At 35.8% G+C, this 19799-nt stretch overlaps 1 protein-coding gene across 2 annotated transcripts in view; it reads left to right on the forward strand.

Annotated features, from left to right (window-relative positions):
• The window catches only part of UNC13C (unc-13 homolog C), a 590924-nt gene that overhangs the window by 492225 nt on the left and 78900 nt on the right, over positions 1-19799 (forward strand). For both annotated transcript variants that reach the window (XM_058541619.1, XM_058541618.1), the window contains 3 exons: positions 6475-6563; positions 12532-12681; positions 17153-17276. In XM_058541619.1, the coding sequence (XP_058397602.1) occupies positions 6475-6563; positions 12532-12681; positions 17153-17276 (363 nt within the window). The remainder of the gene's footprint in view (positions 1-6474; positions 6564-12531; positions 12682-17152; positions 17277-19799) is intronic.

Genomic DNA, 19799 nt, shown 5'->3' on the forward strand with positions numbered 1-19799 from the left:
TGAACCATATGATTTCTGAAGTTATCCTAGTTCTAAAATTCTGTGGTTATAAGGACAATAACCTTGTCAGCAATCCACAGAGTAGAAGGATAATGTAAATGTAGTAGGTGAGAAGGAAAAAAATGTTTAAGCTAAGAGAAAAGAATGTCATGTCATTCAAATAAGGCTTGAAGGTATAATTTTTTTAAAACTTTGAGAGAAATAGAAAAACTCACAATTACCATATATTCACTAACTCAAAACTACATTGAAAGAATTATAAAAGATAAGGCAATTTTTTTTCCTTCAGTTGTCTAGGCTTAAGAACCTAACAACATATCTCAGAGGCATTTAGTTAATTCAAAGCTCAATGACAGTTGGATTTACTTCATACTCTTTTTAATTAGGATGAGAGACAGCTACGGATGCGCTTCAACTTTTTGAAACTAAGTTAGAAGCAGGGATTTGTATAACTGATACCTCTAACATAATAGTTCATGCAAATCTGATTGGCATAAGGAAATGCCATAGTCTTTCTCTGAAAATGATCTTGTAAATTTTTGGAGAGGGTCTCTCCTAAGAGGAATTAAAAAAGAAACAAAAAACAAGGTAGCATTGGTTGAGCTGGGGCACATTTGTTTGCAATAGAGAGGAGCATGTATTCTTTTATTCCTGACAGCATACTATAGTATACATGCTGAACGCTGCAGCTCAACCAAGTGATTTAGGGCATTTCAAGGAGAGTAACTTCCTGCTGGATTCACTAGGGAATTTTCACTGATTTCTCAGTCATATCTTTTAAGTGAAGCTAGGCATTTTAGGATGAACAGATTCCGGTCAAGTAGAAGGGTTGAAGAGAAGTAATCTTTTCAAAATAAAAGAAATAGCAAGAGCCCAGATGAGATTGTGAGAAATTTCTTGAAGTACATCCCTGGTTGAAAGCCAGCTAGAGGGGTCAGCAGGTGCCATGATCAGATTTGGGCTCTATTAAAACAACTATAGGAAGAGTTAGGAGGATGAAATAGAAGAGGGAAAACAGGAAACAAAAACAGAATTTGGAGATGGTTGCAATATAATCTGGATGAGAAAAATTCTGCATCAGAGAATGAAGAGGACAGGACAGATAGAGAAAACACTTCAGAGATATTGTCAATCATATTTGGTATCCGAGTAAATATGGAAGGAAGAAGACAGAGAGGAGTCAAAGATGACTTTCACAATTCTTCCTTAAACAATTGTATGCTATCAATCAATCAAATCAGGGCTAACGAGAGGAATAAGTTAAGGATGAGCAGGTAATAAGTTCACTTTTTGATGTGTTGAGCTTGAGGTCATCAAAGTGGAAAAGGCTAATAGGCATGAGGAAATACAGACATGATGCGCAGGCATCCTCTTACAGCTGTAGGTAATAGATACAGGGGTTATTAGCATAAAAGTGGCAGCTGAAGCCATAGGCATGAGTGTGATTGCTCAGGAAGAGAATATAGAGTGAAAAGAAAAGGGAACTGGGAAGGGAAAATTGAAGGACATTAACATCTAAGGAGTATACAGAAAAAGAGAAGTCAACAAAAGAGATAGACAAATCGTAGGCAGGAAAATAGGTTAGCTGGGAGAAGGTAGTCTCTGGAGAAGCAAGAAAATAAACAGCTTGAGAAATAGAGTAAACAACAGTATGAATGCAAGCTGAGTAGGATAAATATAGTCATCAGATTGGCATTTAAGAGATCATTGGTGATGATCATTCTATATGAACATTTATGTGGAGTATCCAGAACAGAAGCCACAAAACAGAGGATTAATGAATGTTTAAGAGATAAGGATACAGAGGCAGCAAGTTTGACACTTATATTGTGAGCAGTTTAAAGGTCAAGAGAAGAAAAGATACTAGCTAAAAGTCAACAGAAGTTGGTTGCAAATAAGTTGGGTTTTTTAAATTGTTCTATTTTTTATTTTAACATAAATGTTGTTTGAGTATATTTATAGGATGGGGTAATAAAAATAACAATGGAAGGACTGAAGATAGAAAGGGATATTTGATGGAACAAAATCCAAATGGAGGAACCAAGAGCTTAAGTTGAACAACATTTTACTTGGAAATGAGGCTTTTTTTCCATAGAAAAAGTGGTGGAGTTTGCATTTATTAAAGGATTTTCTGCAAAAATCTTGAAGAGGATATGAAACCCACCAGACTAATGATCAAATTTTGGCCGCTGTGAAGATGAAGCCAGGGAGTGCTCATCCTCCCTAATCTGCGCTTCTTTGGATGAGGAAATAATAGAACCCTAACGCTGATGAGCTGAACATGAGGAAAGGCAGCTTAGTAGCCTGGAGAAAAGAGAAAGGAAATGAGATAGTAATGAACACTGTGCAAAAGGAATAAAATTCACACTAAAGATCCGTAACTTCTTCCATACAAAGTCTTCATTTTTCAGGAGTTTGTATTGAGCTATCTGAAGAATTTAACTGCCACTTTCCAACCCACTAGTTATATCTCTAGCAAGAGCTTGATGGATGGTTTGACGATCACTGTTGTAAGAGGCTGAAATAACATGTACTCCCTTTAGGTCCCCTAGGGAAAGAATTTACACTCGTAAAAAAGATACTGAGTGGGTATGGTAACCATATTTTTGAAACCAAACAACTATCAGGACATAATCTGACATGGTCTGGCAATGAGACAAAAAATTGAAATCAGGACTAACTTGGTAACTCCAGAGTATATGGTTGCTAAGGAGCGAGAGATTTCAAATGCAAAAGTATTCTATTAATAGTCAAGGCAATGTATCTGTCCAAGGAGAAGGATCACTCTGGATACCAGGAATCCATTTGAGGGACTCCCTTCATGCTTCTCTCTGTCCTCACCTCCTTCCTCAAATATTTGGTAAATGCCTACACGTGCAAGGACAGACACCCAGGATAGAAAGTTAAGTAAGATAGGGCTCATGGGAAGAGAGAGATTTATAAGAGAACAATTAGAAAAGAACATTGTATAGACAGTAATAGTAAAAAGCAGTTAGCGCAGAAGCTTGAGCTACTAACTGCCTGTGATGAGCAACCTCTGGGAGATTTGCAAAAGGGGGTGATGAGTGAACAGTCTTTCAAAAGGAAAAGAAGTGAGCCTTAAAAAAAAAAAAAAAAAAAACGAACTTAAAAGATACCTTGCCTGCTCACTATCTATAACAGACAAGTTATTTATATGACCACAGCTCAAAGGTGCATAATATCTCAACAGTGTGAAAACTCAGAGACTACCTGCTTATGACTCTGGTTCATTCTGGTCGTTAGAACCACATTTTACCAGTCTAGGTTTTGGAATTCCCAAACTTTTTATAGAGTGTGGACAAAATCTATTTTGAAAGTTTTACTCTGAATTCGGAATTTAACTCAGTATTCTTAAATTTTCATTGTGTATATTTCTCTTTATATGGAACCATTTTGCCAGCCAATTAAGTTGTTCAGGTTCGCATGCATTCACCTTCTAATTTAGAATAAATTTATTAACTGTGACTTTTGAATGCTTGAAATTTTTTCTTTTTTTCTTTCTTTTTTTGTTTTTAATAATAACTCTAATGATACAAAGAATGCAAGTTAATTTTGATATTTGATGTCATAGTACTTATAAATTAGGCTAAGTTTTAAACCTTTGTGAAAAAAATTTAGGTAGCCTTTTACCTTTCCACAGTAGCCAATAATTTGTAAAATGTGCTATTGGTAATTTAAGCAATAAACTCTCAAAGCCCAATTCTTACAAACTTTAGGGAGTTTGTAGGAGGAAGGAAAGTTTCCTCAATTTGGGCACATAAAGAAAGAACTTAAGAATTGGTAAATTTGATGCCTAAAGAGATTGTTTTATAATTGATGAGGGTGATATTTATGCCCATTATTATTGCAAAATACCTGCAATTCGTATATTGGCCTTAAAATTACTGTTCCTATTTTAATGGTTTAATGATTTGGATCAGATAAGCATCAAATACTTAATTGAAACTAAAAATTTTCTGTGTTTTTTTGTGGCCTGCTTACATGAGAGGCATTCTATCTGCACCTACTTAGAAACACATGCTTCTATCAGGAAATGAAAATTATCGTCCAATATTTAAATTGCTGCAGTTTGACAGTCTCAGATTTTCAAGTAATAACTAATTATTTGATAAGAAATTTCCATTCACCAAATACCTAAGGTGGACTAAAATAATTATAATTTCCCATAAAATTTAAAATAATTTATGGGAAAAGGGTATAATTTCCTACAACTGACCCATCTAACCATTTTTGTATGACTTTAAAGTCATTAACTTGACAGGTGAATAAACACCCTCAATATGTATATCAAACTAATAGAGAAATAAAATACACATTTTAAATAAGAAGCAACTCCATTTCCTGAAGAAAACCCTACCTACTCTTAGAGCCATTTCCCTGCAAGTGGCAGATGTGTGGGTGGGGAAGCACCACCTATCCCCCCACACAGTTTGCTAAGGAGAGGGAGCCTGAAGAAAACCATGGGAGGGCTTCTCTCTCATTCCCTATTCCTCAACATTTTTATCCAAATGAAATCAGGTTAAAATCGGTATTAGGGCAGTAGCAAGAAAATATAATAAACATTCAGCCTGCATGGCAGGCAATCCACATATGTTTTCTGGGTTAAGGTTTGGGAAGTTACAGTTTATTAGGCTAATTGTGTTTAAATCCATATTAGTGTCAGATCTTTTTTAAACAAGTACTATCTAATTGTCTTTCTCAATCACTGCCTTACAACTGATTATAGCTGAATGGAACCCTCAGAAAGTATAAGACTCAAGAATATCTAGTTTTCCAACTCAGAGAAGTCTATATCTGTTGTAGTGGCCTATGTGTCTGTGGGTAAGAGCTGTGAGCCTATCTGATGATAGAGGCAGGAAAAAGAGAGTCCAGAAGAATCACATTGGCTCTGATAGAGGAGCAGAAACTAATCAATCCTAAAATTACCTGAATTTGAGTCAAAATTGGCATCAAGGATTGTTTTGACTTAATCAATAAAGCGTCAGATGCCAAATGAAATTTTGGGTTTCCATTCCAACGTTTTCAGTCATGTCAATACAACCTAGAGCTTCTCAGCTGCTGAAGTATGTAAATAATACTTCTTCTTAGCAGTTTCTTAGTATTAGAAAATGCTCTTGGAAGATTACAGGACCAGTGTATACTACTGGGGACACTTTTTGGTCCTGGGCTGGCTCCCAGGAGTTTTAATTGATATGGGGTCCTAGATTTATCTGGTGTCCTTCTTAGGTTCTCCTGTTTATACTAAGTCCTCCTTTAATTTGTTCTACTCCTGAAAGTTGGCTTTATCCCATCGTCTTTCAATAGTAGACCAGCTTGTGGAAGAACTATAGGTACTAATGGTAGGAAACTAAATTTTTAAAGACTCAAAGGAAGATTGACTTAAATTTCAGAGAATATTCTAGATTTCCCTTTACATGAATTTCTATCAGCTTGATACAATACATCTATTGTACGTCATTGTTTTTTGACAACTAGTTTGCAAAAATATAATTAGCAAACAGGATAAAATTTTCTAAAATGCTGGTAAAGTTTCTGTTGATCCTTCACTTTAATTACAAAAACATTCTGCCAAGTAAACAGATTGATGTGTTCATTTATTTGTGTTTATTTATAGTATAAGTTATTTTGTAATATTCATTAACATTATTTTAAGAACTGAAATCAGATAAAATGAATAGTTGGCTTTTAAAGATTGCACTGTAAGAATAAGCGTTAAATAACTTTATCTTGATTTAATTATTTTTATTTTGTCCCCAAATTTTCTTGACAGCTTAGCTTCAAGCTAAAAATATTTAAATACTTAAGGAAAAGTAAAATAAAACTCAAATGTGAAACTTGGAACCTTGAACTCTGAATTGCAAATTGGCATCTGGGAAGAGAAGCCAGGCCTATCACCTTCAGAGAAGCATCACAGTGCTTGGATAATTTGTTTTTCCTATTACTTTTAATTCCATAGTTTGAAAAATATGAAAATATCTTCAAATAAGGCAAAACACAATACTCCCAAAATTAATTTTTAACCTATATTTTTATTTTTAATGGGCCTATATATTTACAGGGGTATTAAAAATTAAAATATATTTTGAAGCAACACATATTCAACTGATGTATAACATGTTAGCTTTTCTAAGTGATGGAGTTATCATGTTCTAGAGGTTATTTTGTCATGCCTTGCATCCCATTGCTGTAACCAACAAAGGCTTTGCTATCTAGCTCTTATTTGTATGCATGCTATGCCTTTCAATCAGTTTTTTCATATATAAAAACTCTTCTGGTTGTTTTAGAATTTCCTAAATTTTGCTTTTGATTTCAAAGATAAAAAAAGGAAAGAAAAAAAGGTATATATTTCCTATATTGTTTGACGTTTACCTTATAACAAGCAAAATGCTTGTAAGAGAAACAGAGGCATGCTGTCTCAACGCCAAAGTAATATTGCTTATGGTCTCTCTGCAGCTAGATCCTGAAGCTAGCACTATTCTAAAAGAACTTCAAGTTAAACTCAATGGGGTTCTGGATGAGCTCAGCGTCACTTATGGTGAAAGGTAAGTGGCCTAAGTAATTATTCAAATGTATTAGGTTTCAGTTAATAATAATCATGCCCTTCAATGCTCTCTCTCTCTTCTGACTGGCTAAATCCTTGTAACTTTAAGACTCAATCTGCACTATCTCCTCGCAAAGTCTTCCACGACCCCACAATCTAGTAGTGTATTCTTCAGTCAGGTAGCATTTACAACACTATGCCCTAAGTTCTGGTTTGCTTGCCTGGTTCCCTCACCTGCTTCTGAAGGAGAGAAGCCGTAACTCATTCCCTTTTGCAGTTCTAGGGTTTAGAGTTGAAAGAATGGAGGGAGGGAGGAAGGCAGGGAGAAAACCTTTACGTACATAAGTCTGAGTTGCCTTCATGCCATACATATCAAGGTGGTTGCACTTCCAAATAACTGAACTCCAACCCCAAAACTGAATTAATTCAGGATTCTAGGTTTTAGGGCTTAGGAATCTTAATGCAATTACCCCATGGGAAACTACTGGCACATCTATATTTTTTCCATTTTTTAAAAATTAACTTTGCTTGTCTATAGTGTTCTAAAGAGAAAGAAGTTCATCTTAGATAAACTTCATTTTGATCCTAAAGGAAAAAGCCATCATCTCACCATCAAATGTTAAAATAGATAAAATAGATAGATAAACATAAAATTTTTAAAAAGCAAACACATCTTTGAAGAGGCTCATTAATTTCATACAGAATTTGATTTAAATTCTGACTTATTATTTCAAACTATGTGTTTAGTTCTCAAATGAGACTATAAAAATTACTCCTATGGCAAGGGCTACCTATCTCTTTGAACCCCACTTGTCACTTATTATTGTGTTTTGGAAAGATATATACTTAATAAACATTTGCTGATTAGTTATGCCACTTTTAAATCAGAAAGACTAAAAAGAAAAAGACGCTGAAAGCTTCATATTTTTTCTCAAATATAGAAATGAGGCAAAGTAAAGAAAAATCCCATACTTGGCCTTCTCTTCAGTATCAGAAGTGTGTTCATAGTCTTTATGGAGCCCATCCTCCTAACTCAGGTGCTGAACCAGTTGTAGTCTTACTGTACTGAGCTTAGAGTAGTTGCTCTGCCTTCTGCTTTGTCTTGTTAGCTAACCTGGATGAACCTGCTTACTTGGCATACATGTTAATAAGCACTTTGAAGTCTCTGTTTACCTGGAATTGGAGAGGCAGACATTTGGGGGCTTACTGGCTCTGACTTGGGATGACACTTAGCAATGGGGTCTTCAGTCAGCCATTTTAGGCTTATCTCTCTTTCTTCTACTTGTGAATTAATGTGTGGTTAGCAGAAAGACTGTTGCCTTCAGCTAGGAAGGCAAAATAGAGATTATTTAGCAAAGTTAAGGGGAGGAAAAAGGGGTTGGGAATGACTAGGGGTGTTCAGAACCTTATGGGAAATAAGATGACTAAACAGAAACTAGAATGTAAATAGAAAAAGTGTATTCCAATTACTTTATGTAATATACCCAAATCATCCTTATAAACAAGTACTTTTTATTCTGTTTCGTTTTGTTTGAGAGGGGAGAATATTCAGGTTACAAAGGCTGAAATATGAATTATGATTTGAAAAACTCTGAGCAGACTTCAGTTATGAAATAAGGGGTGGCGCCCTTAGGATGGCGCTTTAATTACTTTATTTGTATGAAGCCAGCTATTTTAACCTAGATATTGAAACTCCTGGTTACCCAGTATCTATTTTCTCATTATTTTTTAAATACAGGAAAGAATTTAATGCTTTGTTCAAACAGGGCTAAGATTATTGGAATAAACAGCCCACATGTCATGCTTTCCTTATATAAAGCATAATTAGTGTATCTTTGTTGCTATGGATTTATTCCCCACACTACCAACCAAGTCTACATCACACACACAGGGTGGGTGGGAAGTCTGTAATGATCAGTGTAACCATCCTGTGGTCAAACTGGATAATTTTAGTCTGAATCCACCCTTCTCAAGAGTCTGAATTAGCAGTGTGGAGCTTTAAAATTAAATGCATAATGAATTGCCCCAAATCCATTTCATCTGGTGTTATTAAAACCTGCAATTAAATAATTTTACTATATGGAGCTGGTAGGATGATTTTTCAGTAAAGCCGGGGCAGAGCCAAAGCACACATCAGAAGCCCAGGTTCCTGACATGCTCACAGGGTACCCACATGAGAACTGAGACTAAGTGATTTAACTTCAGTGATATCTTAAAGATGTGCCCAAAATTTTCAAAACTTGTGCCACTTGGGTTTCTGCGTACACACGTATTTTGCAGTTTGTTTTTTTTGGTGTACTACATTTCTTTTAATGATACCTTTGGTACCAGCAGCTGACTAGATTGAGTAAACAAGGAATTCAGGAACATTTCACAGGAATTCTTCTGTGCATGTTTGGCTTCTTGGGTCCTCACAAAGTTTGTCATTATTAACTGGTACTGCTTTTATTCAAGCTGAAAAATAAAGGCTTTTTCAACGAAAAAAGAATAGAAAAAAAGACTTTTTAGGTGAATTTACCAAAAATTGATAGAGAAAAAAATTTTTTAGGTCAAATGCAGGTGTTGATTCACCCTGGATTAATGCTAAGGTAGAATGTCATTATCGCTTATACACTGATAACCTGTCTTCCGTATGGTTGATCCCACACACACAGCTGGCTTCTGGTGGAAGTTTACTGTATGGGTCTGTTGTAGGAACCTGTTTGCATATTTTTGGAACATGAGTATCGTACCTTCTGCTCAGTGTATCCTCCACCCCATTACACTGATTTGAGAATCAGTGCAAAGAAAGTAGCTATTTCAAAGTTGATTATTACTACAGTCAGCAGGATCATTGATACCTGTTGGTAAATCAACTAGCTCAAAATTTCCAACATTATTTATCTTCCTTTTCTATTGCCTCAAATATCTACCACCACTACCCCCACTAAATACACACACCACCACCAACTCCACCCCGTTCTCCACTATCCCCACTGCCACCCCCACCAGCCCCCCACAATCACTACCTGACAAGAGTCCAAAGGCAGATCCAGCCAGATAAAAACCAAATGGTCAGGTATTTGGATTCCTTTGGGTCTGAGCTTGAAAGAGGATGTTCCATTAAATTAGATAAATATGCACAGAGCCAAGAAATGAGCCACATCCATAGAAGAAAACTGAGATCCAAGGATCAAGGAACCAAATACTGATGCCAAGTCCAGAGGGGCAAGAATGCCATTGTCAACAGTAAAGAAAGTCATGGAGAAGTCAGGAGCCAAAGATGGAAACAGGCCAAACATGATGGTGGAGATAGAATCAAGCCTTGCCTATATGCTCAAAATTGTGGACCAATGTATTTATAAATCTGCTATAAAAGAGCTAGGAGCAAGAAAACCACCCAAGTTGTGATAATTTAAAATCTATCAAAGATTTCTCACATTAGGTAGCAAAACCAATAACTAGAAAAATGAAATATTTGACAACAGGCCAACTAAAATATTTCCATAATGTAAATTCTAAAATGAAGGATCTCATACGTGCCATAAGAACAAGAAATTTTGTCTGTTTTGTTCATTGCTGTATCCTCAGCACCTAGTAAATGAGACTGGCACGCAGTATTTATTAAATATTTGTAGAATGCATGCATTAATAAGTAGATATTTATATTCTTCCTATTTAATTAATAATGAAAGCATTATATAGTGAGAATTCCTAAACTTCTATATAAAATTTGAGGAATAGATGCATTTGGATGCTTCTCAAATAACATGAACTGTGTAATCATTGTGTGTGGAGAAAGAAGAGGAATGAGACTGACTTGATTGCAATACTAAAACGAACTCCCTCCTTCTCATCACCATTCCAGTGATGTCATCATTTCCCAAGCTTTCATTTAGCCTTATTCTCCTAAAGGGCTTTTTTCTTGCCTGCCTACATATGTATTATAATTACACCTATTGTTGGAAATGTGAAAGTACCAGACAATATAGAGGAATGGTGGATATGCCGAAAGTCTCCACTACTTAAATCTCTTACTTTTTGCCACTGCTGCGGTAAGAACCACCAAAACTGATGTAAGGGGTATGAATAATGAAAATGGATACTGAAGATTGCTCTTCACAGACTTATTTAAATCCTTAGGATGGCGAGGCAATACGGGTGGGTGGAAAGAGGATGGTCCATTGATACATTCAACCAATATTTCTAGAACAACTCATGGTGTGAGTATGTAACACTGAACAAAAAAATGTAAGTCCCAGGGCCAGCCCAGTGGTGTAGTGGTTAAGTTTGCACACTCTGCTTTGGCGGCCTGGGGTTTGGATCCTGGGTGCAGACCTACACCGCTTGTCGGCCATGCTGTAGCTGGTGTCCCACATATAAAGCAGAGGAAGATGGGCAGGGATGTTAGCCCAGGGCTAATCTTCCTAAGCAAAAAGAGGAAAGTTGGCAAGGGATGTTAGTTCAGGGCCAATGTTTCTCACCAAAAAAAGAAAGTCTCTGTCCACATGGAGCTTACACTCTAGTTGGAGCAACAGACAATAAACAAATAAAAAAAAAAAACTATGAAATGTGTCAAATAATGGAGAGTGCAATTTAAAAAGAAAGAATTGTAAGAGAATGGAGAATGATAGGAATGTCATTTCAGGTTGAGTGTTCAAGGAAAACTTCTCTGAGGAAGTGACATTTGGCAAATGCCTGAAATAAGTGAGAGACCAAGAGAGCCATGAGAAATTCCATGGAGGAGGGAACATAATAGTGGCCATGAGATAAGAGTGTCCTCGGAGAATTCTAAGAACACCAAGAAGGCTCTTGTGGGTGGACTGCAAGAAGCAGAGGGAAGAATGGCAAGAAATGAGATCAGGGAGGTTTCCAGGGCCAGGTTATATCAGGATTTAATGAAGTCCATGGAATGCATTCTAAGTTTTGTTCTAAGTGGATCTGGAAGCCATTGAAGATTTTTAGCAAGGGGGGGGCATGATCTGGTTTCTATTTTAACAAGATTTTTCTGTAGAGGGTTAAACAGAGAGACAATTTAAGAAATTATCACAGATATTCAAGCGAAAGATAATAGTAGATTGGTCTATAGTAGTGTTGTGGAAGTAATAATAGATCTTCAAATTTAGGATCCTTTATAAAGATTTGCTGATGGATTAGATGTTGGGTGTGAGGAAAACTCATTAGACTTCAAGTAGAAGGTTACATAGGCAGTTAATATGACTGCCTGGATTTCAGATTAGAATGTAGGTTTACAGATGTATATTTGGGAATCACCACTATACAGATAGTATGAAAGCCACGAGGCTAGGTATAATTGTCAAGGAAGTGATTTTTGATGGAGAAGTGGAGTGGTCCAAGGACTGAGCCTAGAGGATTACAATGTTGGGTTGCCAGAATAAAATACATGATATCCCCAATTAAATTTGAGCTTCAGATAAAAATGGATAATTTTTAGTATAAATATGTCCCAAATATTTCATGGGGCATACTTATACTAAAAAATATTCACTATCTGAAATTCAAATTACCTAGGCATCCTGTGTTTCTATTTGCTGGCAACCCTACTCCAATGGTTATGGGTCAGACATTTGAGAAGGAGCAGCCAGTGAGGTTGGAGGAAAGCCAAAAGGGTGTGGGGTCCCAGAAGCCAAGTGAAGAAGGTGTATCCAGATGCCAAGAGTCTTTCAAGAACAGTCATTTTTCCAAATAATGCTCTGAGGAACATCTCAGCTATTATTGTGAGAGATGGGGGCCAAATGAACCCCACTCAAATTAATTCAACCTGAAGAGCATTACATGTAAGGGTTCCAAGTAAGCTTTCATTGCAACAAAAGTTTTTGCAGCTGAACAATAAGTTTGAAAACTAATGAGCAAGGGAATTCATACCATTTGAAACAGATCAAACTCCTTGGGGTTGAATTAAAAAGATACAGGCAAAGAAAGGCATAAATGCCTGCTTTTCTTCCAAAATTTGTATTCCTTATTTTTAGTGTCCAGCTGATCATTGAAGAGTGCATAAAACAGATGAGTTTTGAACTAAATCAAATGAGAACAAATGGAAATACCACATCTAATAAGAACAGTGCAGCAATGGATGCAGAGATTGTATTAAGACCTCTCATGGACTTCTTAGACAAAACGTAAGTTTTCTACTCAGTTTTCTCTTTATTCATAGGCCTAAATTTGACTGATAGGGGTTTAAGAGCAAAAATTGTTTTCTTTTATGTAAGACAGCTTTCTAAAGGCTTCTACAAAAATATATTAATTCATTAAAAAGCAAAATATTTTTTGTTCCTTAGTAGATGGGGAAAAAAGCAGGAATGACTGTACAGGAAAGGAAAAATGGAGAGGAAATAAATATTGGTAACTAAGGAGGCTGCTGCTCAGAGAGGGAGAGATTTATGATCTCATGCTCCTCTGATAACACATTGTTTTGCAACCTCTGGGACATAGAAAAACACTGAGTTGAGTCCAGAATATCTGATTTCACGTCAGAAACCTGCTGAAGAAGAGATTAACACAAATGTGACTACAATTAATTCAGCTCAGAGGCGAGTAGATTGCTGCCCAATTCAACCTTCAATAACTAATTATTGAGTGCCCATGTGTATCAAACCTTATTCCAGGTACTAGATAGTGATGAAAAACAGAGTCTACGTCCCTGACTCCATGGAGATTACAGTCTGGCAGTGGAGGGAGGGAGTGGGAATGGAGGTCTTTATGACCAGTCAAGACAGTGTTCTGAACCAAAAAGGTTTATTTGTTTGTTTTTTAATGCTTCTGCTTAGTCCCTACTCTTAGAGTTTCTAAATTCGTAAGTTTGGAGCAGGATCATGGCATTTATATTTTAAAATGTGTTCACAACTGGGAACCATTGATCTAAAACAACCAGAGACATGATTTCATAAACGGTGACACAAAACCAGAACTAAAGGTAGAAGAGAAAAGTAAAAAATAATTTTGAATGCCCACCAAGGGACCAATGTTATACCTGGTAGTTTACATATGTTTCCTCATTTAATATTGTTGTGGCAAATTAATTAATACCAAAGGGATCAAGGGTAAATAAGAAGGATATAATACTTTTCTTTAAAGATAAGGACAACAAAGGAAGAATCAGTAGGGAAAACCTCTTCTATATATTTATAAATTCTACTTTACTTCCATTTCCCTTTGCTTATAATCCTATTGTGTAAGTAAGACTAATGTTCTTATCACTTTAATTTCAATATTTGGCAGAAAAATTGTCTTATTTTATGTTCTCTATGAGGAAATATCTAGGTGAATAGGTAGTTAGGTAGCTTAACAGGATGTAGGTAGGCAGGTGGATGTAGAAGAAAAAAGTAGGAGAAAGAAGAGGGAGAGAGGGAGGAAGAAAAGAGAGAAAAGGAAGAAAGACTTCTTCATTTCTTTAGTTTCTTAATGTAGACGTTTACTCTTATCATCTAATTTCCAATACAATCCCTTGAAATTTTGGTCTTATTATATGGCTCTTTTCTATGGACAATACAGAATTGAATTACATAAGCACACTACCATTTGGTTGTGAATGTGATGGTGAATGGAGAACAGAACAAAGCAATCCTGATTCTCTTAAAACTCCTACTGAAATGACTTCTGTTTTTGAAACTCTAGCCAGCGGTTTGGAGATATATCATTTATCATTAGCAAAACTAGTTATTTTTGTATATACTGTAATCAAAAGTTGTGGAACATACAGAAAGTTTTAAGTTATCCTGATGCTGTTATCTAGTAGTTGAGGGACCTTGAATCCATTTCATCATCTGTAAAACAGAGCTATTACATAAAGTGAGTTGACCTTTATTTTCAGTCTATTAGATTCTTTACTCAGTCTTAATTTTCTATTTATTATAATTAATTATATCATTATATATGTCATTTATTCTAATTCTTAGTAGAAAGAGACAGTGTATAAAGATAGAAAAACATCTACAAGCTTTAAAAATTTGTGAAAGAGATTTAAAATTTTTAGAAAGAGATATTATATGAGGCATGGAGAGTTGCAGAAATTCTCAGGGCTAATACAAAATGCATAACCATACAGCCACTTGTTAGGGGAGATTTTTAAAAGTCAGATATTAATTCTATTCTCAAGGAGCTAATAGATTAGGAAGAAAAAATAAGAAAGGTACACAAATAAACACAATAATGTGTAAAGTAATAATCTCCTGTTCAGACCATCAGTAGACATTTCATTTGGGTTGGCAGTTAGGGTCTGGATGTATGGCAATGAGGGATGGGCATTCCAGTAGGAGGGAGAACAGCTGGATAAGTTTTCATGAAAATATAATCAACTGTATGATGGGAAATCTCTATTGCCAGCTGGTATACATGGCATTTGAAAATTGTATGGTTAATTGGTTCTGTGGTCAACCAAAATAGATAGCTCAGGTTCCAAAATATATGTTATCTTGCATTATCAAGTGGGTTAACTCTGACTAAATTAGGAAGCAGTTGCTCGATTTCCCCTTTATCTTCTGCTATTTGAAATGAACAATAGAGGCTGAAAGTCTTCAAGGTGGTTTCGAGAAAATCCCCTTGGAAATCACGTTATATTATAAATGTACATGTTCTCTTTGTCTTTGTGCAGCCTCTCTAAAAAACAAAAACATTTCGTGTCTTTGTGTTTCATTTTCTTCACCAAGACCTTACCACTCTATAAAATGAGCTGTGAACTCCATTTCCTGCTGGCAGAAATCCCATGCAGAGCTGCAAACACGTCAACGATTTTATTCCTATTCGTTCATTTCAAGTCTAAGCCGGGTTAGTTGGCATGCCAACATGAGCTGACCATAAAAACAAGATCAATTCTCAAACTCAGACCTTTTGAAAATGGACATTACACATCTGCTGCAAAATGGGCAGATTTATTGTGTTTCAAATCATCCTAGGAATTTCTCTGAGGATAGGTTCTGCTATTCTGCCATGACACATCTGCTGGTTTCTACCCTATGTCCATATCATGACTATCCACCAACAAGCTAGAAATGCTACCCTCGAACAATGGTTTCCAAACTAGTAGGGCTGGCGAGTTCCACAGATATGCCTCAGCAGTCCCCAGCTCTCATCTTCATCAGGAGGGGGTTGCTTTCATGTACTTTTATATATTAGGTATCTACATACAGCAGTGTTAGGAGAAATACTTCTACGTGAAAATCTATTTTGGAAATGTCTCCCTTTGCCTCTCACACACCACATGCCTTTAAATATTAATTACTAATTTATTTAAATTAATTATTAATTATGTATATCTTTAAATATTAAAAATAGTTAATTCTGTCTCTATCAGAACCAGAACCCAGGTTATAACTTCTGAGTCCAAAAGTATACAGAGTACTTAGCAGCACTATCAGGAGTCAATGAGGCTGCCATGAAGTATAGCACCCACCTTCGGCCCTGTGTAAAACAGGTTTGATGAAATCTTATTAAAGGAGCCTCAAAGCGTTCTGTGTCATATTCTGGTACGTTCAGTAGATGTTTATGCAGCACTGTGCCTTCACGTACTGCTGGGGCCTCATCACAAGCGCATTTGTCAAGGGCAACACAGGGCATTGGAAGACATACGAGATTTAGAGGAAGAGAACCTAACTTTGAATCTCACCCCACACTCACTAGCTTCACTTTCTTGTACAAGTTCTCTAACCCCTCTGAGCCTGTTCTTGATTTCTATAACAGATACAGTTATAAATAAGAAATATCTGCAGGAGAAGTTTCTAAACTAAGGTGTTATATAAATGCTAGATGATGTTACCATCATTATCTTACCATAAGAAGAATTTGTAAGAAATATCTTAAACCCATTAAAGTTGGTAAATTTGAAATAAAAAAAAAAAACTCAAGAGATACAGAGAACAGACTGGTGGTTGCCAGAAGTAGTCATAAGGTACAAACTTTCAGTTATAAGGTAAGTCCCTGGGATGTAATATACAGCATGGTGACTATAGATAACAATAGTGTGTTGTATATTTGAAAGTTGCTAAGAGAGTAAATCTTAAAAGCTCTCATCACAAAAAAGAAAACTATAACTGTGTGAGGTGATGGATGTTCATGAAACTTATTGTGGTAATCATTTTGCAATATATACATATATCAAATCATGTTTTACACGTTAAACTTAGACAATATTATATGTAAATTATATCTCAATAAAACTGGAAAATAAACAAAGTTGGTGAATTTTAATTTTTGAGTGAAATTATATGCATCTTTGCCATGTCATTATGTTGATTCAATGCCAGGTAGCAAGAATGACCTGCACCGTAAACATGGGGCATGTAGTGAATGCAAGTCAGGGCTGAGGATGAAAATCATGCGCTTTGGGAGCCTTGATGTCAATTTAGGAAACAAGTTAATGAAAGAAGTGCTCTGAATTCATTTTCTATCAAATAGAGTAAAATATCTAATATATAGTATGGTGAAATAGATTTTTGATATCATGTCTTTTTTCAGTACATGAAATTTAGCATTTGAAAATTATAAAGGCCTATTCAGGTATTTGAATCTCAGTATTAAAAAATATGAATTTCTGATCAATAAGTTGATACCTTGATATGAGATTTATAAGTGAGCATATGTTTCATTTTATTTCAGATTAAGTCTCTCAGCAAAAATCTGTGAGAAAACAGTCCTGAAGCGAGTTTTGAAAGAGCTATGGAAGCTAGTCCTTAACAAAATAGAAAAGCAGATTGTTCTCCCTCCTCTGACAGATCAAACAGTAAGCATTTAAACTAAAGGTTGATTATACTTTCAATATCTCATCTAATTGTTTTTCATTTAAGTGAATGACCTTGATCCGGATGAAATACAAATTAAATTCATTTTAGGAAAATGTGTTTGGTATACAGGGTCTGAACAATGATCATTCAAATGACCTTTTCTCATACAAATCAATTTTAAATAGTGGCAACAGCAGTCAAACTTCACATTTACTTGACATTCAAAACTTCATCTGTTGAATAAAGTACCAAAAAGTACAATTTATAGAGTTATCTGGTCTACACATGTAATTTTTTTAATTTAATTTTACCATGAAACCACAGGGAAATAGATTTAGTATAGAATATCCCCACTGTGTTTCTTTCTGAAAATTTAGGGTTTAAGAAGATAAATCTAACCCAGATATATGGAATTTTTCACCTTTTCATTTTGCTTTCATCTATTAACTTCCCACCTGGAGGTTAATAGACAAGAGATCTTTTAGTAGATTTGAAGAATGTGATTGTATCACACACAGTGAAATAAAAAAGAACTAGAAAGATCAAAGCAGCAAAGTTAGACAATGGTCAATGGATACACAATGCCAGGTATCTCAGGTCCCATATCCTGAGCCAAGCAAGGAAAGAAATAACCCAACAAGCACCTGTTATGGAATAATTAACTTTTTTTCTGTACCTGAGGAAGATAAGCTGGTGCAAATAAGGAGTAATTATAAACTAAAGTAAAATGGGTATTGACACCATTAATCATGCACACTCAGTCCAAATTTATCCAGTGAAATTGTATGGAAAATATTTTCTCGTAAAGGTTCCAAAATGCAAAGATACGTATGTTTTTGTCGATTTATTGCCAGACAGTGAGTGGTAAAATATAAATTACTTTGAGTTTTGCTTCATGCCATGAATATGTGGTACAATCATTGACAACCTACATATATAGGTAGCCAAATCACATATATAAACGCACACACACACACACTTTTCTGCTATAATACATAATACATTTCTCTAATACCACTTAGCTATCACATAATTGGCCAGAAGGGGAGTGAGATCAGTGTAACCTGGAAGTTGGGTTGCTTTATATGTAAATTTTCCCGTGTGAGAGGCTTGAGCATATGACAGAAGAGTTATAAACTTCAGCAAAAAGGGAAAGCACATTCAGCTTGGCTACTACACAGGCAGGAGCCCTTTCACCCCTATTTTTAAAAAGAAAAATCAAGGAGGAGGGTATACTTGCACATCACTTCCTATCCAGAAAGATGCGCCTTGCATGGCTCTCACACAAGGCAGGCTACCCTGTGCTCAGAGCTCCACTTGTCAGGGTATGGTCTCAGCCCACAATTGTACTCTATTGTTTTGTTGTTGTTTGTTTGGGGATTTTTTTGCATTTTTAATATCCCTTGAGGCAGCCACCAGCCTCACTGAGCTCCCTGTGAGCTCTCCAAGCTATTGCTTAAAGTAGCACTTACTGTTTTTGATAGTACTTTGGTAACAAAACTGCATGAGCTTTGACTGTGCTGCCCACTGCTATTTTCCTCACGAGTACTTCTATTTCTAGCACACAATTTTTTAGAATATGAGGTTTTTCAAGAATACATATATCATGTTAAGCAGAAATGCTATATATGGCATTTCATTTTTGATATAAGGTCTTCCCTAGGAAAGCTTACCATCACCTCAATTTTCTTTAGCATTGAGATCTCCAAGTATGAAGCTATATCATTCACTCATTCAATACATATTCTTTGAGCTTCTACTATGTATTAGGCACCGTGTTGCAGATAAAATATGAACAAATTAGACGTGGTTTCTGTTCTCATTAACTTTGTAGTGTTTAATTTCCTGGTGAATATACAAGCTCCACTAAAAAATGGAAAATATTACTCCAGAATAGCTGACTTTCCTTACTGTGAAAATATTCTAGGTTGCTAATGAATTTAGCCAAATTTAGTACTTTTCCTGTCATATTTACCAACAGACACACCTCTAGGTTTTCATTCTAGTAGTGCTTCGTGTAGTTTGTCCTGGTGTTTTTCAAACTCTTCCCAGGACCTTGGGGTTCTAGGAAAAGCCTCTGGCTGAGGGAGGAGTTAAGAGGGCAGGTCTCTGACAGATGGGACAGCCTTTCAGAAGGAGCAGCTGCACCTTCTTCAGCTCTGTATCTTGAAATTTTGCATAGATTTATTTGGAGGGCGGGGAGTGAGGGAGTTTTCTCTACTCAAAATAAATAAATAAAAGTTAAAGATCACTGATTTAATCTATATTCTACATTAAACTGGCTACATTAGCAGTAACCCATTCAGTAACTCAGACTTAAAATTTTCAGAAGTGGGATTCCTGTGAGGACAGTTACATTGCAAGCAGTACTAGATATCTTTGACCCAATCTGTAAGATAGACCAATGAAGGGCATGTGGCATGAAAGTGACAAATATAATAAGGGAAATAAAGCAAATTCTCTATTGACCACATTTCTAAGGTAACTATTACTGAAAATCTTAAGACTGAGTCTTCTCTCTC

The sequence above is a fragment of the Diceros bicornis genome, chromosome 5 (genome assembly GCF_020826845.1).
Source record: "Diceros bicornis minor isolate mBicDic1 chromosome 5, mDicBic1.mat.cur, whole genome shotgun sequence".
Lineage (NCBI taxonomy): Eukaryota > Metazoa > Chordata > Mammalia > Perissodactyla > Rhinocerotidae > Diceros > Diceros bicornis.